The 20707-nt window shown below is 44.5% G+C and overlaps 2 protein-coding genes across 4 annotated transcripts in view; one reads left to right on the top strand and one right to left on the bottom strand.

Moving 5' to 3' along the window:
- Positions 1–8785, bottom strand: part of TRAPPC9 (trafficking protein particle complex subunit 9) — a 455571-nt gene extending 446786 nt beyond the window's left edge. For 2 of the 3 annotated variants that reach the window (XM_063407850.1, XM_063408027.1), the window contains exons 1-2: positions 8663–8767; positions 6316–6916 (exon numbers count right to left, since the gene is read on the bottom strand). In XM_063407850.1, coding sequence (XP_063263920.1) covers positions 6316–6899 — 584 coding nt within the window. In that variant the 5' untranslated portion in view covers positions 6900–6916; positions 8663–8767. Of the gene's footprint in view, positions 1–6315; positions 6917–8662 lie in introns of all 3 variants that reach the window. The other variant, XM_063407939.1, reaches the window with a different exon arrangement.
- Positions 8786–13833: 5048 nt separating this feature from the next.
- On the top strand, positions 13834–16406 carry CHRAC1 (chromatin accessibility complex subunit 1). The gene is made up of 3 exons (XM_063407741.1): positions 13834–14026; positions 14649–14775; positions 15563–16406. The coding sequence occupies exons 1-3, from the start codon at positions 13889–13891 to the stop codon at positions 15706–15708; spliced, it is 411 nt and encodes a 136-aa protein (XP_063263811.1). The 5' UTR covers positions 13834–13888; the 3' UTR covers positions 15709–16406.
- The last annotated feature ends 4301 nt before the right edge of the window (positions 16407–20707 follow it).

Below are 20707 nucleotides of genomic sequence, written 5' to 3'. Positions count from 1 at the left end.
TCTTACCAAGATTTCAGTCTGAGCTTTGAGCTACAGAAAAATAACTGCATCAAACAGTTCCTTTGGAATCTGGAATCAGCATTGCACAGGAGAGTTTAAATTGGTTATAAATCAGATTTTCCTACTCTCTGCACACCAGATTGAAAATAACATTGTAAATGTTATATTGCTTTAACTGTTTTTTGCTTTTACATAAGCAGTGGAATTGGAGAATCACTGTTTCCTTACACTGCTATAATTCCTTTCAAAGATGCCACTGCTTCCAATTCCCTGTCTCTACACTTTCAAGCAATCTTTATGTTTATGAACAAATTAAAGTTCTCATTCTCTCAAAACTGTACTTTATAAGTGTTCTTCCTGATTTTCTGGCTAGCAGATGATTAAGTTCATAAATATGAGTCATTCAGCAAAGGAAAAGAGATGATGCCTGACTCCTAAATCAGGACCTGATACCAGAATAATTTCAATCACACAGACTCACCACCAGCTCCTCCTAACCTAATTTTGCTGCTGATTTATGCCCACATCAATACATCTGAAATCTGAAGGCATTTATTCACCCAGACATCAATAAATATTGCTCATAAAAACACTGTTCTTTGGGAAACTCTCTTTATTTATAGACAGATAATTTATTCCTGGTGATGAAGACATTTACTATTAATTATTCAAAAACTGAATTCACTCCACCTATTTTTAGGCTCTGTGTCCTAAAGTCCCTGCAAATCTTTGCCATCCTCTTGGAAAATATTTTCTCACTAATTATAGAGTAAGTTTGTACAAAACAAATGTATAAACTGTCTTGACTAGGCACAATTAAGTATAATGAATTTGATTACTTGCAGTATGTCCAAAAAGACAAAAGGCAAAGATGTAATTGAAACATGACCCACTCTCCACAGACAGCAAATTTAATTTACTTCACATTTGGGAAGCCTAGTAAAAAAAAAAAAGTATCTACAACATCAGGCCCTTAAAATCACATCAAGGGACTCAGTGTTCCTTCAATGCATCCTGGGGTGCAAATTTAATGGGATAAATGTCCTATGTGCATGTGTGTGTATATATATATATATGCATAAAATTATGATTGCTCATTTTAATATCGAGCTAGTTTTCCTTCACAGCTTTAGCTGAAGAACCTGAAAGTGAGAAGCTTACAGATCTCTTCTCTCTGATTTATTTTTTATTAAAATATTTTTAAATATTTCAGCTCTCTCTTGCTTAATCCTAACCTATTTAGGGACAGGAAACCCATGTAAATTAACAACTGCTTCCTCTAGGGTAAGAGGAAACCTTTCTCTAAGCCAGTTCCTTGCAGCACTCTACTGCCAAGAGCAGTTCCAATTAATTTTTCCTCTAGAAGATCATTTACAACACTAAATTTCAAAGAAGCACTCAAAGTCTCCCCCTACAAAGCCCTTCCTGAGTGTGATGCACTCCGAAACATCCCCAGGGAAGGCAGTGGCACCTCATGCAGGATCTCCCATGGAATGCTCACCCAAATTCCACTGACTACAGAACTAGTTTAAAATCTTATTTTCTAAACTCACTTGGGTTAATTCTGTACCAAACACACTCCAATATTCACAGGAATCATCACAATCATGACCAATGACCACTACTACTACTCCAAAGTGGAGGACAATAAATCTGTTCCAGAAACTTCAAACTACTCCATTTCCTTTTCTGCCTCATTTGCACTACAGGATATGTGCTTTATTCTTTCATCTCCAGCTCTTTCCTAGAATCCCAGGATAATTTTATGGAAAATTCAGTTGAACAGAGTGATATTTCAAGACAGAATTTATTTTCACTACAAACCATCCAGAAACAAGTTTGACGGAATTTCTGGATCCTCAAAATTTGGATAAATTTACAAACAAGAAACATGCAAAATCAATTCTCAAAGGTGTGTTCATGCAAAATGCTCCAACAAAAATTTCCATCAAGTTCCACTAATTCCAGTTAGCATGCAGAGCTCTAGATATCACCAATCATAACATTATCCAGACTTAGAGACACAGCTACGGCATTGGCTCGACTGCCAGAACTTTTGAATTTGGAAATCAAACACAGGCAGCAACAGCTTCATGGCTTTGGAGTTTAAAAAATAAAGCAAATTCCAGAGGCCAGCAGCCGCCTAAGCAGACTATGTGTGTCCTACAAAAAAACTCAGCATTGCTACCAAATATAATTGCCAAATGCGCCAGAAGGGGGCAGCTGCAGTGGTGAGGCTCCAGGCAGCAATTATTTTTGTGTGTACCGAAAAAAATAAAGATAAAAAGCACCACTAAAATATGCAATGAAGGCGAAGTGAAGAGGCAGGACATGGGAAGAAAGCTAACTACTTTCAAAGATACACAATCACATCCTACCTTTTTAGACCCAACAACAAACTCACAGGGCAGTATGAGAGAAGAAGGGGGGGAAAAAAACAGAAAGGAACAAAACAGAAATTAGAAAGACAGAGAACAGAAAGAAAATTAACAGCCACATACACATACTGAGATCATCAATTTTGATAAATCAGTGCACAAATCTCAGCTATGACTCTGTAGAGAATGACACATCTACAAACAGGGCCCTACATCCTCATCCCTCCACAGCATTAAATGATGCCAGTATTAAAAAAGAAAGAACCTGAGACACAAACTGATGTAAGCAACATTAAAATGAGCTTATCCAAGCAGATTTACAATCATACTTAAGTATGTTTATTTTTAGCTGAAAACAGAAATAAAACAGAAAACTTAAAACAAATGGGATTTTCAGTATTTCTGGCATATATGTTTCCTAGTTGTCAGTTTGTAGGATGTTTTTATCATCATGAGAACATGTGTTTCCATTGTTCTCCATCAATCTCCCAGCCTCTACAAATAACTATCAAGTGCAACTGATTTCAGAAACTTTTTCAATTATCCTCAGCATCTCTGTGACCACATAAATATTTTATCAAATTTTCAGCTGAAGAAACAGAAAGAAAAAATAAATCAATTTGCCAAAATCCCCTCTTGGCTGAATATGTTACAGGAATTAAACCTGTTTAACCTAAATTAAGGTCAGCCTCTCAGTCCTACAATTTCTGTTTAACAGGACAATCTTCCTTCAAATTTTTTAGGACTTAGCCCACTATTTTTCCTACATAAAGTTTTCTACCATCCAAAAATGTTCCTCTACACACAAAATTCAGTGAGTTCATGTATGCTGTCATCTCATCAGTTCTGGGAATGTGTCTCTCCTGCTCATTACACAAGCAACTTGCAAAAGACAAAGATCACCCTCACTTTTCCCAAGAATTACCATATTTGAAATAATAATTCACCTTCCTAATTGATGAACTTGGCATCTTAAAAGAAGCCAATCAATTAGTTTCAATGGCAATTATCATGCCACCAAGCTATTGAAAGTCTTCTAACCGGGTGAGGGAGAAGATCAGATTTGTATCTATAGCCCTGATCATCACTTAACTGTTGTCCTTAATACATGACCATAAAATAATTGGAGAAGAGTATCTTTTAAGATACAAATTATGTTCAGTAGTTTTTATTAGTCTTCAAATCATGCAATCAGAATTATGTGGCCCATCTTAGCTTATTTTCCCTCAATCACCCCCATAGCTCCAGGCTACAGCTGCATCACACATTTATTAGACCTTTGCTACACACTGCCAGTTAACTTCAATTTTAAAAGTTGTACAAAAAGATATGCTCATTTAGCCTAAGTAGGCATCCACAATTACAGCAGGAGACACTCCCTCTGTTACAAGAACAGTGTCTCTTCTCTGCCATCTATTAATAGAGAATACTTGTGCTTTTTAAGTAAATGGTTGCACACTGACTGGGAGGTTGGGATACATTATATACAAAAACTGCAAATAGACAGAAAGTTTATAAAAAAGATCAATGACTTTCTTTGCCTTTAACCCCTTAGGAATTTCCACCTGTTCTAGAAAAAGCTGTTTCATTTGCCTCAACACCATCATGTTTTTATTTCTTTCTGTAAAATCATTATGCTGACAGACTCAAAACCAAGGAAGTAGCAGAAGTTGTTATACCAGAAGTTCCCATACCCATTTCCTGCATTCAAAAACCCTTGAGCCCTCCCTGAAAAGAATTACACATCCAGAAACTGGTCTGTATTGGAGGTGGTCCTTGCTAGCCCTGTCTCTCCCTGGTATGCAGTACTCTTCCTTAATTAGTTAATCTGTCACTACAGAAGGGAATGTGCTGAAATAAAATCCTATGAACTGCAATCCAAGCAATAAAAAAATTCACAAGTAATAAAATGCAATGTTATTATCACCAGCTCACATCCAAAGACTTTGGCTTGAAAGTGAAAGTGAGTTTAATCAACTGATCTGAGTCCAACCTAATTCCATGGACCTGAGTTTCTGCTTTAGAACAGAGAGCAGAGATGCATCAGGCTACATGAAAGGTGCTGAGAAAGGTTCCTGTGCAGAAATATATTTTCATTCAGCTTTCTGAAGTTTTGAAGTATAAATACTAAGTTTAAAAACAAACAAGTACTAACTCCACAGCCAAACAGAACTGAAGAACTTTCTTACTACTGAACTAAAAAAATAGAATATTTAACATCTTCTCCTTGAGCAGTTCGGTGCAGCAAACATTTCAAGTCCATCCATTGATCCAGACTTACTGAAAGCCTGTTTGCTATTCAAACCTCCCAGCAAGGGTGTGTGCAGAGCTGAGCCAGTGATTGACTCTGGATGAACCCCTGTGTCTGCACAGGCAGGTCACACCTTCCATTCTGCAAAGGACTGAAGCATCCCACTGAATCTGTTTGAACTCCTCACTGCAACAGCATCAAAAAGCTGCTTGGAGATGTGTGGGCAAACATTCTGCTGCCACTTGAGCTTCCCACCAGTTCAGAACTTTATAAGGAGTATTTTCCACTAGTTACAACACAACCACCACTCAGAATTAAGTCATTTATCTAAGAAACCGATTTCCAAACTGCAATTTCTTAAAAGACACAACTGAACAGCAGAATTCATTCTGATTTTGAGATTCTTGGCTAACAATTGTAATTTTCTACCTATTTGGAACGGGAAATTTTGGTTACATTCAGCCAAATTTAATTCAAACTGAGTAATTAAGGACAAGATTCTAAAAAGGCTTGTCCAGTCTACACAACGTTACTACCCATGTACGAAAAGCAGCACCATAGTAATTCATATTGATAACTGAATAATAGTGCAGGGACAAACCAGGGACCAACAAGTCAGAGCCAGTTCAAGTGCTCACCTTTAGGAGCAGGGCACTGGGGTACTGATGGTCCTTCAAGCAACCACAGATAATTTAAAAGGCTTCAATTTAACTAGAAACCTGGAATGCTTTCTTCCTGTTTCCAAGGCCAGGACTAACTCTGCAGGCAGAGCTGATTAATGTGATTTAAAAGCTTCACAAACCTGCCTGGACACCTCTGAGCTTTTACACACACTAATAACCTCTGCTGGCATCCCTCCAGTCCCACACAGACATGAACACTATCCCCACACACAGCCCGAGTTCTGATAGGGCTTTCCTCACCTCTGTTTTTGCCAGGACAAAAAGTTGTTGCTTCCATCCCCTGGATTTGACTGCAAACAGCAGAGTCAAACAGATTTTGCACCTGCCTGTAGCTGGCACAAGCCAGAATTACTAATCCCTTACACAAGAACCATGCAACACTCAAATCTGACAGATGAGTATGCAAATGAGGAAGGAAAAATGGGGGGAGAAAACTCATACAAAAAACCATAGGGGAGCAAAACAAGACAGGTAAAAAGCAGTAACAAATAATTATATAAAAGAAGAACAGGGAAAGATGCTGGACTTCATCATCAAAATAAACAGTCATTGTCTCATAGAATGAAAAAGTAGACAGAGGTTTAAAGGGAAGAAATATATTAAGTAGGATTAGTTAAATACTACTTAACATCATATAAAAATAGTTTCATTGATGCTAACTGATTTTTTAATTAATACTGTATATCTAAAAAACACTGGAAGTTTTGCAGCAAAAAGTCTCATTACAGCAGCATCTGTCAAACCACTCTGTAACTTCTTCCTGCGACTTGATGAGTTTTATCAAATAAATGTGTACATATAAACAAGTTCAAAACATCAAATACAGTGAGACTGCACCTTAAGTTCTCTTAAAACTACAGCAAGCAGACACAGAAAGATCAGGGCACAGCCTCAGCTGGAACAAGGCTCACCTTGTCCTTTCTAATAGGCTTATCCTAAAGGCTGGCAAGTGCCCCAGATGTGTTTTTTTAAGATCTGTGAGCTGACAAAAGCAGCTGCTTACCTACTATCGGTGTCCAGACCTACAAAATCCTTCTTCTCAAAAGGAACACAGAGGAGGGGGATCTTGTCTCCAGACTTATCAGTGGCTCTGTCAAGACGCTTGGACTCCAGCACTATGAAGAGGGACTCAATAAAATCTTCTATTCTCTTCTCCACAGTTTCACACTCATCATAACTGGGATAGAACGCCACATCTGTGCGGGGCTGCTCTGTAATCTCCCCTTGAAGCCCAAAGACAAACAATCGGGAATCATAGAGAGTAGAGCCATACATTTCCTTCTGAACATGGAATTTTTCAAAAGTCTGAGGCCATTCCTTTGCTGAAGAACACTCGGTGATAGTGATGAGCCCCACGACTTTGCGGTGTGTCTGAAAATCCCCCCACTCGTTGTTCTCGGGGGGATAATGGTGCCTGTATCGGATGTAGAGCACTCGCTGCGAGTCGCGCACGTTCACTTGGCTCACCGCTGAAATCCGCTTGTAGATCCTGAAAAAGCTCTCTTCAGGTACAATGCCAACAGGCTGAACCACCACCAGGAGGGTCTGATGATCCTCAGCACACTGCATGTAGTCAGGAACACTCATTTTGCATCAGCTGCAGGCTAGTGAAAGAAAAATGCATATTATTTTTTAATGCTCAGAAGTACACAGGGTTGCTGAATCAAACCAGGGCTTTGTTGCTAAACACTTCTGCATCCTGAATATATGTGCTACGATGCCACTGTTTGCTTCATTATTTTACTAAATCTTCAACCATGCAACCTACTGATGTTACACTGTGCACAAGAAATACTTGTAGTCACCTATCAAACACAAATCCGTAAATAAGGGTTTTCTAATCTCACTCTCTGTGCAGCTACACAAGCCAGCCCACACAAGTCGCTACCACAGCCACTGGGCAGAAACACCAGCTCAGGAGAGCCTGTCAGACTCAGTCTTTTCAGTCCCATTTTCTTGAGGAATAAACAAAATTGTGTGGGGTGACATGTAGACAGGCACCAAATTGGGATCACCAAACTTTACACAGCTGTCAGTGCTCGCACATTGCCAAGCAGAGGAAAATCAGGACCAGAACACCTACTTTTGAGGAAAAGCAAAATTTTGCTTTCTCAAAACACACATAGGTAAGGACCTGGCAATGTTTCCTGTCTTTACATTTAAGTATTTAGAATCCCTTTTCTCCTGAGCTCTCTAAAACCGATTACTGCACTGCAGCTCAGCCTTGAATGAACATGCACAGCCCTGAGTCCTTTCATGTCGCAGACATCCTGGACGCCAAGGATCCCTTTGTGAATGTCAGCTCCAAAGCCCTGAACGTAAATACCTCCAAAAAAACCCACAAAAACCACCAAACCTCCACAAAAACAAATACACGGACAAAACAAAACGAAATATATGCAGCCCAGCTTTAGACCTGACACTATTGGTTTTACAAGCACAACAACGAGTTCCGAGCCCACGGGGACACAGGTGACAGAGACGCAGCTGCCTTGAGGACACGGGCTGCTCAGGACTACGGACTGCACCTCCCTTCTGCCACCGCACTGCCCGGGCTCTGCCCAGCAGCCCCATTCCCAGGGAGCAGCCCCATTCCCAGGGAGCAGCCCCATTCCCAGGGAGCAGCCCCATTCCCAGCGGTGCAGCCCCATTCCCAGGGGTGCAGCCCCATTCCCAGCGAGCAGCCCCATTCCCAGCGAGCAGCCCCATTCCCAGCGAGCAGCCTCATTCCCAAGGGAGCAGCCCCATTCCCAGGGGTGCAGCTCCATTCCCAGCGAGCAGCCCCATTCCCAGGGGAGCAGCCCAATTCCCAAGGTGCAGCCCCATTCCCAAGGGGGCAGCCCCATTCCCAGCGAGCAGCCTCATTCCCAAGAGAGCAGCCCCATTCCCAGGGGTGCAGCTCCATTCCCAGCGAGCAGCTCCATTCCCAGGGGAGCAGCCCAATTCCCAAGGTGCAGCCCCATTCCCGTGGCAGCAGCACCGTCCTGACACTTCCCCCCGGCAGAGGCCGCAGTGGGTGGGAGCTCCCCCTTCTCCCTGTCCCCGGGCATCTGCCGCTTTGGGCCGGCCAAGTTCAGCAGGGAAAACAAATGAACTGCAGAAGAGCCAAGCGCAGCAGAGGCGCGGCGGAGGCGCACACCCCCCTGAGCCCCGTCAGAAGCAGCGAAAGGAGCAGGGGAGCTGCTCTGGGGGAGACCCCAGGGTTACCGCCCGCGGGTGGTACCGGGGAAGGGGCACCGACAGCCCGGGCAGGAGCCGGTCTTTGGGCAGCGGGGACGGCCGGTAACCGGGTGGGGAGCACTCGAAGCCGGGATAGGAACCGCTCTAGGACAGGGGGACGCGGCACTCACAGCCGGGACAGGGGGACGCGGCTGCCGGGCGGTAAGCGGGGAAGCGGCACTCACAGCCGGGACAGGAGCCGCCCCGCTGCCGCCGGAACTGACGGCAATGGCGGCTCCGCCCCGCATGCGCGGCGGGCCATGGCGGGAGAGTCGTGAGGGGAGCGGGGCGATTCTCCGCCGTCGTCCGCGGTGCCGCTCCCGGGGTTTCCACGGGGACTGGAAGCCCCTGCCTGTGAACACGAGCGCGTTAAAAGGGGTAGATGAATGACTGATTCTCCTGGATGGTGAATTTGAGCCGACTGTGTATGAAAACTTAAAGGGCTCTAGCCCTTAGAAGGAAGTGAGCCTTCATGGCATTCCCAAATCCCGAAATTGGTCTGGTGTCATAGAACCACCCAGTCCAACTGCCAACCCAGCACTGCCACTGTAACCCTAAAGCACATCCCCAGACTCAGATGCCTCTTAAACCCTTCCAGGAATGGTGATTCCACCACTGCCCTGGGTAGTGTATTCCAATGCCTGACCGCCTGAACAGTGAAAATTTTTTTTCTAATATCTAATCTGCATTTCCCCTGCCTCAGCTTAAGTCCATATCCTCTGGTCCTTACACCATTGGCACAGCAAAAGAGGCCGGCCCCAACTCACTACAAGCTCCTTTGAAGTAGCTGAGAGTGATGAGGTCTCCCCTGAGACTTCTCAAGAAGAGACAGATCTCCCTCTGAGAGGATTTCTCAGTCATGAAGCTTAAATGGCAAAATCTTGAAAACTCTGGAGGTAAAAAAACTCCAGAAGTATGAGCCTTGTATGAGAGTTCGGGTGAATTTCTGGTGAAGGATGTGGGAACGTTAATGATGTTCAGTGAGGCCAAGTGCAAGATTGCTGCACCTGGATGACCAAGCCCCGATATCAACACAGATTTGGGAATAAGTGGATTGAGAGCAGCCCTGCTAAGAAGGACTTGGAGGTGCTGATGAGAGGCTGGATGTCAGCTGGCCATGTGTGCACTTGCACCCAGAAAGCCAAACATGTCTTGGGTTGATCCCACAGTGTGAGCAGCAGGTGAAGGAGGGAATTCTGCCCCTCTGTTCTGTTGTGGTGTGGGTTTTTGCTTTGAGTTTTCAGGCTAGCTTTCTATTTCATTTGTGTGTTATCATTTAAATTATGCATACCGTTAAGTGTCAATTCTCAGTATCGCTGCCTCTGTTTCTGGAGCCTTCCTTGCCAATCTTCCTTAGCTCGATATATCATTTGCTATTTTGTATCATTACACTGCTTTTGCTATTCCCATTGGATTTAGTTCTGTATTCCCGCCTTAGACTCCTCCCTGAGTGCACTTTCATTGGTTGTTTGCTTTGTATTGCCCTATATATAAAACCCACGGTGGGAAGCGTGTTCCTGGTTCTTGGGGTTGAGCTTTTAGATTTTATTCTTCAGTTGTACCTTTAATAAATCTCCTTAGTTTACCCCAAGACCCGTCTCGCTTCTGCTTCATCTCTGCGCCCCAAAAGCACTCGCTGAGAGCATCGGAGTTCCTGAGCGGGGAGGAAGAGCTCCCCGGGGGGAATGTGTCGCTCCCCGATGCTGCCGTGCTCGACCTGGGACACGCACACCGCGGCACTGTTCCACTCTGGTGAGACCTCACCTGCAGTGCTTCATCCACGTCTGGAATCCTCAGCACAAGAAAAACTCGGGGATTTCTTGGAGCAGGTCCAGAGGAAGCCATGGAAATTGTCAGAAGGCTGAAGTGCCCCTCCTGTGGAGACAGCCTAATAGAGTTTGGGTTGCTCAGCCTGGAGAAGAGTCCAGGGACACCTTATTGCAGCCTTTCATAAGGGGCAACATCATGACTTAAAGTAGTGGCACTCCAACAAAATAACTTCAAAATAACTCAAAATGTTTGAAAAGTTTGGATGAACAATTGCATTTAGGTAGAATCATAGAATCATTTAGGTTGGATAAGACCCTTATCATCAAGTCCAACCTAGTACTGCCAAGGCCACCTCTAAACCATGTCCCTAAGAGCCCCATCTACATGTCTTTTATATTCCTCATGAAATGGTGACTCAACCACTTCCTTAGGCAGATAGTTCCGATGCTTGACAACCCTTTTGGTGGAGAAATTTTTCCTAACAATCTAAACAACCTAAACCTCCCCTGGCACAACTTGAGATCATTTCCTCTTGTACTGTCACTTGTTACTTGGAAGAAGTGATTAACCCTCGCCTGGCCACAACCTCTTTTCAGGTCTCCTCAGCCACTGTGGCACAAACTGTGGGGTCCAGGCAGAACTCTCTGCTCTCCTCAGGCTTCCGCAGTTTGGGAGACATGAGGAAAAACAACAGCATAAAAGGAACTGAACAAGCTTTAGCCTTGACCTTCAGTTATCTTCCAAGAAATGGACAACATTTCCCAGAGGGAAAGGAGCTGGAGAGATGGCAGCACAGGCTGGACTCTGAGTCTCAGAGGCTGACCCAGCCCCAAGAGCAGCACGGCCTCAGGGCCAGAGAGGGCTGCAGTGTGCTCAGGCTGGTCACTCACAGCCTCCCTTCTCCTGCCAGGGCAGCTGTTGCTCCCTTTGTCCCTTTGTCCCTTTGCTGGGAGACAAAACCCCAGAGAGGCAACCACACCTGCCAAGCTCTCAGCGGCAGCAGGGCAAAGACGGCTCTGAGGAGCTCAGAGGTGCCTTCACCTGTTCCTTCCCAGCACCATACCCTCCGAAATCCTGATAGTTTGATGAGGGTTTATTTGTGTATTGAGGGTTTATTTGTGTATTGAAAACATGAAAGACTCCGGTAGTACTTACAAGAAATTCACTGCTGGAGTAATGTCAGCTGTCTCCACAAGATGTCACAAGATGGTAAGGATCAAGAAAGAAATCGATCCTTCCAGACATCCATGCAGCATCCCAGGATATTTGTGCTTCCTTTCAGATGTAACATACACACAATGGCCTCACATAAAATGTAATCTCAAGAGACTTGTACAGCCTAAGAGATACAGATTATCTGCAACAGCTAACTATAAGTGATGTTACCAAATACAGTAATTTTGGAATTTTTTAATCTAATGTGTTAGCCTTGTACCAAGATGCTTCCAACTGCTAATTTTATTAATACATCAGTATCATCTGTAGCTTTGTCATTATGTACTGGGCAAATTCTGTATAAGATAGTAACATTCAGTCAATAAACTCCGTGTTTTCCATTTAATGATTCTTCTTGGGTACACTCCTTTCTCTCCTAAATTCCATGTGAATTATTATTGCGTGTTCTGAAAAAGCTCCTGCTCTTCTCTCTCATATTAAGTAGAGATAATTTAATGGCCTTAGCAGATTTCTTACCAATACAAACCATCAGGCATGTTGTTTGTACAGCATACTGGAAACCTTTTGATTGAAACCATTAATAAATTGATGCAAATGATGTGTCATCACTTCTGGAAATGCTCACTTGCCCTGTAGCTCTTACCCAAACAGACAAAGGCAAACTTCTGGAGCCAGCACTCCCAGCAGCAAAACCCCATCCCACAAGCATCTTACAACCTTCCTACACAGCAGACCCACAGCGTAAGTGTGGGGAATGTGTTAATAATGAAGATGCAGCCCCATCATCACTTCACAGTTTACACTGCCCTTCACAACCTCCCCCACAGCTCTGACAACTGTCAGGGTGACCAGACACATTCTCTGGTACTACAGCTGCAGAGGTGTTGAGCAGCCTGTAATTACAGTTCAGGTTAAAGCCTTTGTAGGCAGTGGCCTGTAATCAGGATACACACAGGAGTTGCCCAGTTGCCATTAAAAACAAGCTCCCCACACTCCTGTGCCAGCCTGGGGCTGTGATGAGACGTGAGGAAGGGGAAGCTTCAAAGCTGCTCCCGCCTGTGCTGGGGCTGCAGGAATCCACCCAGGTGGGAAGAGTGACTGGAAAGCTGCTTAGCACAAAATGACCCGGTGGAAAAGGACCTGGAAGTGCTGTTTGACAGCAGCTGAACGTGAGCTGGGATGTGCCCAGGTGGGCAAAAAGGCGGTGGCCTCCTGGCATTCTGTGTCAGCAATAGTGTGGCCAGCAGGACCAGGGTGGTGATTGTCCCTCAGTGCTGGGCCCTGGGGAGGCCACAGCTCGAGTGCTGAGTCCAGTTCTGGGCCCCTCAGTTCAGGAGGGACATTGAGCTGCGGGAGCATGGCCAGAGACAGGACACAAAGCTGGTGAAGGAGCTGGAGCACAAGTCTGAGGAGGAGTAGCTGAGCAAGCTGGGGGTGTTCAGCCTGGAGAAAAGGAGGCTCAGGGTTGTGACCTTATCACTCTACAGCCACCTGGTGATCCGTCACAGGTTGGACTCGATGATCTCAGAGACCTCTTCCAGCCTATGTTATTCTATAATTCTATGAAGGACTCGCCGGAGCCTCAGCGCGCCCGGGTGCCCCCGGGCCCGCTGCTCGCCCGCGGCAGGGAGGAGAAAGCCGGAGGGGCCGGGGCTTCTGCCTGGCAGCGGGCGCGTCCCTGTGCGGGTCCCTGTATCGCAAGGAGACGTAGGGAACTACAGTCCCGACAGGAGGCGGGTCCCGCTGCTGCGGGGAGCTGTAGGGAGCTGTAGTCCGGGCAGGAGGCTGTTCCCGGTGCTGTAGGGAGCTGTAGTCCGGGCAGGAGGCTGTTCCCGGTGCTGCAGGGAGCTGTAGTCCCGGCTGCGGGGTATTCCCGGTGCTGTAGGGAGCTGTAGTCCCGCTAGCCTGCTGTTCCCGGTGCTGTAGGGAGCTGTAGTCCCGCTAGCCTGCTGTTCCCGGTGCTGTAGGGAGCTGTAGTCCCGCTAGCCTGCTGTTCTCGGTGCTGTAGGGAGCTGTAGTCCCGGCTGCGGGGTATTCCCGGTGCTGTAGGGAGCTGTAGTCCGGGCAGGAGGCTGTTCCCGGTGCTGCAGGGAGCTGTAGTCCCGGCTGCGGGGTATTCCCGGTGCTGTAGGGAGCTGTAGTCCCGCTAGCCTGCTGTTCCCGGTGCTGTAGGGAGCTGTAGTCCCGCTAGCCTGCTGTTCCCGGTGCTGTAGGGAGCTGTAGTCCCGCTAGCCTGCTGTTCTCGGTGCTGTAGGGAGCTGTAGTCCCGGCTGCGGGGTATTCCCGGTGCTGTAGGGAGCTGTAGTCCCGCTAGTCTGCTGTTCCCGGTGCTGTAGGGAGCTGTAGTCCCGGCGGCCGCCGCCTACAGCTCCCGGCGGGCCGTGCCCGCGCTGCCGCGGGGACGGGCTGAGATGGCGGCGGCGCGGCTGAGCGGCACCGAGAACCGTCTGGTGTCGCTGCCCCTGTCGCGGATCCGCGTCATCATGAAGAGCTCTCCCGAGGTCTCCAGCATCAACCAGGACGCGCTGTTCCTCACCGCCAAGGCCACGGTACCGGCTCGGCCTGCCCTGCCCTCGGGCCCCCCGCGCCTCCCCTCCCCGGCTGAGGGGCCTCTGCCCTCGGAGCGCTCCCGCGGCCCGGGCCGGGCTCTCGCCTCCCTTCTCTGTCCGCATCCGAGACTGATCTGACCCTAAAGCTGCCCCGAGTCTAGAATCACAGAATGGTTTGTGTTGGAAGGAACCTTAAAGAGCATCTCTTATCAAACTTCTGCCATGGACAGGGACACCTTCCACTGTCCCAGGTTGCTCCAAGCCCCGTCCAGCCTGGCCTTGGACACTTCCAGGGATGGGGCGGCCACAGCTTCTCTGGGCAATCTGATCCAGTGCCTCACCACCCTAACAGGGAAAAAATTCTTCCTAACATCTGATCTAAACCTACTTTCTCTCAGTTTGAAGCCATTCCCCCTTGTCCTGTCACGACATGCTGTTGTAAATGTCATAAATAGCCTCTCTCCGTCTTTCCTGTACATTCCCTTCAGGTACTGAAATTTAATGAGTCTGCACTGAGTGCCCAGTGTATGTGCAGTTAAATACGGTGCTTCTGCCTTTAGACAGGGATCAACGATATGTGTGAATTCTTAGTCTGACTACTCAGTGTTGTTTTAATTTTTAGGAGCTTTTTGTTCAGTATTTGGCTGCATACTCCTACAAACACGGCAGAGGGAAGGAGAAGAACGCTCTGACTTACACTGACCTGTCTCATACAGCAGAAGAGTGTGAGACCTTTCAGTTCCTTGCAGGTATGGATAACACAAAGGTAAATCCAGTGTCTGCTTTGGAAAATGAAATCTTGCTCTTAATGCTCTGTTTTGTGAGGACCCAGTTCTACTGCTCAGCATTCAACTGGAACTCAAAAACCACCTCCCTAAAAACATTTCTTTGTGAACGGGGGTTTTTCTGCTGCATCTACATTATGCAGTTACACTGTATGCAGTTCTCAGGATATTGCCTTATGCATTTGCTAAAGTCCAGCAGTTCCATCTGAAAGCTTTCAGCCTGTGAAAGATCATTGCACATCTTTAGGTGAGAAGTTACGTGCACCAAAAATGACACATAGGAATCTGTAAGTTTTGAGAAAAAGAGCTTCATCATCTGGTCCCACTGTGCTTTTGGATACATGTGCACACACACACGTTTTTACTGATACTTGGATTTTCTATTAATGGCTTGTTGGATCTACAGCAGTTGAGTACTCTTTTTCACATCAAATAATTTATGTGAGCAGGCAGTAAAAGTTGCCAGTAATCAGTCATGAAACAGAGTCCTTATCTTTGTTACTTGTACCATAAGTGAGTAACAACCTCCCACTCTTACAGCTGTGTGTGGGTCAGGCTGACTTACGTGGTTATTCACCTAAGGTTTGTTAAAAATATTTTTATTTGATTTAATTTATTATTATAATTAATTTTTATATTTGAATTAATTTATTATTTCTATTTGACTTAATCAGTGGTTTGGATGCAACAGCATTAATGAGGCAATACAAGTATTCAAACTGACTCTAAAAACAACAATTCTGCCTTTCAGATATCTTGCCAAAGAAGATCCTAGCTAGCAAATACCTAAAAATGCTTGAAAAAGAGAAGCGAGATGGAGAAGTGAGGGAAGACAACGATGAGGATGAGGAGGAAGAGGATGAAGACAAAGCTGTTGATGACACTGTTGGATCTTAAGGCCAATGGAGGATTGTTTCATAGTTGATCCATTTTCTGTTGTATAAAGGATGTTATTTTTGTGACTGATAATCCAGATGCTGGATATATTTATACACTGAGCCATCTGCTTTTGCTTTAAGAAGTTTAGAAATTGAACTTTATACTTGTTGGAGAATGGAATTCTTCCCTCAGAAACATGGCAGGGTAGGAAGAGACAGCACAAACCTGACAGCAGAGCTTGGTCAGATGATTTGAAATTACTTTGTCAGACAATCATTACCCAAATTTAAAATTTCTTACAAGCAGCTTTCCGTTCTAAAGCTCCCAAAGTGGACCAAGTCCATTAGAAAAGTCTGTAAAAACAGCCATGTGGGCACCCAAATGGGAGAGGAGGAGATCCATCCCAAGAGCTGATGTGGTTCTGCAGCTGTGGTGGTAAATGCGGTAGAAAATTACATAAATTCATGCATCTAGAACCCTTCTCTTGAATGAACTCCACTTCTGCAGTTTCTCTTGCCAAAATGCACATTGAAGTCTGTTAATTGTGGGTTCTTGAGAATGAGCAGCTCCTTTGCCATGTGAGTGACAGAGATGGATTTTTCATCTGGTTTTGGTTTGTTTTTCTTTTCTTTTTTTTACTACAGAAATGGCAACCGTCCTGTGTAGAACTTTACATGCAACTTTTTTAAATAAATGTTTTGTATGAAAACTGCCAATGGATGCAGAAACTTCCTGTAGTTCTTTCCAGTTTCAGTCAGTGTGGCAATGTTTGCAGAGCAGGTCTGAGACAGAGAAGTGACCAAGATTTGTCCCCAGGGGTGAAAAGTGCCCCAGGTAAGCACAGGAATATTAACAGATAATAAGAAGCTCCCACTCCAGAAAAGCTGGGCAGCAAATCAGGCAGGAATAGGCAGCAACCCTAATTTGGAGGGTAAAGAGTTACCAGAACTGAACAGCTTCTCTTGGGTTGAAGGCACAACCACACTCAGCTTCTCTTAAAACATAGCAGGGAGCTCCAGCATATCCACAATGCAGCACATTCCATATTCTAAGAAAGCCAAATGGAGCTTAGGCAGGCAGGATCAGGGGCTGGCAGAGCTACTGAGCCACACCAGAAATGTTCCTGCTATTTTAACAGATCAGAGGATGCTGCTCTGTAAAAAATCTTCCTGAAGGTTCCATAAATGAGAATTGTATTGTGCCAGGAATGCTGCACTGAGTGCTGAGTGGAGCTGGATCCCTGGGGAAATTCCCAAGTGGGTGAAGGTGGAACTAAACCATTGTTCCAAGAGCTGGTTTGTGGGGGGGTTTTGGGTGTTTTGTTGTTGTTTGTTGTTTTGGTTTTTTGGGTTTTTTTAAATATTATTAAAAGTGCATGGAGATGTGTGGGAAACTGAGTGTGGAATGCTGTTTGTGGGGAGGGGATGCCAGGCTTTTGGGAAAGGAAAAAGATCCACCAGCACAAAATTACAGAGTGATTCTCTAGCACAAATAGAATACAGAAATAGCAGAAATAGGGATGAGGGCAAGAAGCAAATACCTGAACCATGGATGGCTCACAGCAAAGAGGAACATCCTCCAACAGCCCTGGCAGGGCTCTGAGCACAGCCCCATCCCCACCCCTGCACCCTGGGGAGAGGAGGCAGGAGGGAAGGAGGAAAAAGGGACTGGGAAAGGGGTGGAAGATTTTTTGATTTTTGACTTAGTTTCTCACCATCTAATTCCACTTAATTTGTTAGTAAATTATATAATTTTCTCTCTGGTCACATCTGTTTTGCCAATGACAGCAGCTGCTCAGTGATCTCGCTGTCTGTACCTCAACCCTTGAGCTTTTTATTCCTATTTTCTCCCTCTGTCCAAACTGCATCATTTAACAGGAACTTCCTCAAAAGTGACCAAGTATCTTGACCTGTTTAAGGTGGTGTGGGATTTTAGGCAGTGGAACACTGGCCAGGGGACACTTTCCAGGATTAATTATTATTATTATTATAAACATGTTTTTATCTTTTTTCCCCCCTACACCACCAGTTTGTGAGACACTTCCCCACCCCAGCTAGTGCTGCTCAAAGGATATGAAGTTCCCTAAACTTGCCAAAAGAACAAAAGACTTGTGGTTGCTAAGTATAAATCACCACATTTCATCCCTTAGAAGTTTCCTGTGGGATGATGAACATACTCTGTGAATTCCTGGGCCCAGAAGAATGTGCACAGCCTTCTGGATTCATTCATGCAGAATCCTCCATGGGGACTGCAGAGCTGCCAAAATTTGCCACAGCCCTCTCCAAGGCCCTGCATCTGCCAGAGCTTGTTGCCATCAAACCAGTGAAGGGTTATTTGTTTTCCTCAAGAGCCTGACACAGAGCAAAACCTCATCCACTTCAAAGTGGTGTTTTGAAAAACAAGGGAAAAAATAAAGGGAGGAGACGGCTCTGACAGTATTTCATATTATTGAGTAAAACCAATCTGTGTCTGCAGGGTTGGGCTCCCAGAGGAGGCTCCTTGGCATCCTTGCAATTCTGCTGGATGCTTTATAGTCACCACCAGGTGCTACATTTTCTTCACTTCAAAATTGAGCAAATTGAGCACTGTAGGGATTCACTCAGAAAAACACAAATCATCTTCCAAAACCAATTCCAGGAGTACAACTTGTAAGCAGTTAAAGCTTTGTCTCTGGCTGGGCACAGAGCAGGTGGGAGCCCAGGGAAACATCCAAACACAAGGGGAGAAATGCAAGGGAGGGCAATGGACCAGAGATTTTGGCAGTCTCACAGTAACTGCAGAAAATGGCCAAATATTAAATGAAAAGGCATCAAACGATATCTTGTAAAGATGAGGAATTTTATTTTATTGACATACTATGAGGCAAAACAAAATCGACACCATACAAAATAACTTTATAAAATATCATTCACATCATTATTTTATCAGGAATTACAGCATTCTGAGCTTGTTACAAGTCTTATGTTTTGAGGTGAAAAACACTATGCTAAATCTTTAGTATTAGTTGTATATATACAGTAAGAAACCAGAACAGAACCTGTTAGGTTTTTCATGAGTTTATTGCAAAAGTAGTGCAAACTATTTTACCTTGCAAGCTGTAAAACGAACTTGGAAAAGGACCCACCTAAGCTTAAAAACATGACAATAAATGCTCAGTTTCACAGCCTTTGAAGTTTCCTTCAACAGTTCTCAACAAAAATTCCCCATCTCTGCACATTTTTAGATTTTCACTGACTCGGAAATGAAGGAGTAGGGGGCAGACCTGCAGTAGGGAGCAGGCAGAGAGCAGGAGGGTCCTGTTCCAACGTGGGGCACTGCTCTTACCCATGGATTTGGGTAAGAGCAGTGGATTTCTCACTCCCAAAACACCCACCAATGGGGCAGGTTTGGTCACCGTGTGCCCCCATTAATCAACTGCCCTTTCCACACTCGTATTTGAGAAAAGAGTCAAGAAAGCAGAATGAGCCAAAAAAAACCACCCCATCAAACCATAATTAAGAATCAGGAACATGTATTGTCTGGTTTAGGAATATAGTATCCTTTTCCTCCTTTTCCTGAAGTCTATAAAGGGAATTTCCATGGTCCCCTCCCTGTGTGTGCACACTGCAGGGCACATCCCATCCCAAACTCCTGCATGATCCCAGGGCAGGATACCACATTCTACGAGATCCAGAGAAAACAACGGCCTGCAAACAGTCCCCCAAAGCAAACAGGTAGCTAAGTCACCTCCTAAAAACCAGAAAAGCAAACAAATGCTACATGAAAAATGGTAAAGAAACAAAATGCAGCATATTCAGGCTCTTTTTGTTTTTTTTTTCTCTTGAGGTACCTATATAAATATTACCTTCTGCCCGAAGTACGATTGGTTTTGTTAAAAAACTGAAGTCCTTATCACGAGCCAATTGCAGGGCAAACATTATTACTGAGAAAGTGCAACCATGCTGATCATTTATCTGCAGCATATTAAAGGATGATTAGGCTTTAGAAAATATAGCTTAAGTCTAGACCTGATGGAGCAGTTTTATAAAAACACTGAACAGAGGCATTTTCCTTTTGTTTGAGTCTCTCTGCAACAGAAAGCCTTAGGAAACAGCTTGGAAGTCCTGCCATGATGGAATGTCAGCACTTTTACAATCCCATATATAGATTTATTTATTTTTTTTTACTATTTAAACTAAATACAATTTTACAGCAAAGATTCCCCCTCTGTAGTAGGTACAGGTAAAAACTGGATTTTTAAAAAATTTTTTAAACTTGAAAAAATGATAGCATATCACAACTTAAAGCTTTCTGAAAAGGAATTCTTTTTCAGTAAAAAAGGTTCACATAGTAGAAAAAACACATAGTTGTAAACTGTTACATACAAAACTGTGGAAAGGTCAATGATGTTTTATTCCCTCACCCTTACACATGCATCCCCTCATTTTGTATTTATATATATACACATACACACACAAAGTCGTGTGCTATGTGCATATGTAGAGACACAGAGATGTAGAGATCTGGGGTCAGGATTAAACATTTCCAAAACCTTCTTTATTGGCTATTTCTCTTTGCCTAGGTTAGCTGTGATACTTTAGTTTACAACTTGCTACACCGAAAAATATTTTCAAATTCTGTTTTTTGTGGCGTGGTTAAAAACCATTTGCTGTTTTTAATTGGGAAGATGAGTTTTGATTGTTGTGCACTGGGGAAAAAAACACAAAGGCACAAAGAATAGAACTCAAATCCAAGATTGTTGTCTTGGAACAAGGAACCCAAGGGTTTGGGCCGTGGATGGGGTCGGTTTGGTCGCCTTTGCCAAATCTCCTTGACAATTTTGAGTAATTAGCACCCAACTGGTTACATGAGGTAGATCCAAATTGGAAAAAAAATAAAATAAAAGCAAGCTGGGTCCCCAACACTTTTTTTTTTTTTTGCCTCTATTTAAAATGTTTTAAGGATCCAATGTCAGTCATAAGAAGTGGAAGCGATGGCACCCACCCGAAGTAAGCAGAATTCAAGAATGGCTTTTTTT

The sequence above is a fragment of the Prinia subflava genome, chromosome 1 (genome assembly GCF_021018805.1).
Source record: "Prinia subflava isolate CZ2003 ecotype Zambia chromosome 1, Cam_Psub_1.2, whole genome shotgun sequence".
Classification (NCBI taxonomy): Eukaryota; Metazoa; Chordata; class Aves; order Passeriformes; family Cisticolidae; genus Prinia; species Prinia subflava.
This window is presented reverse-complemented; position numbering and strand designations above follow the sequence as displayed.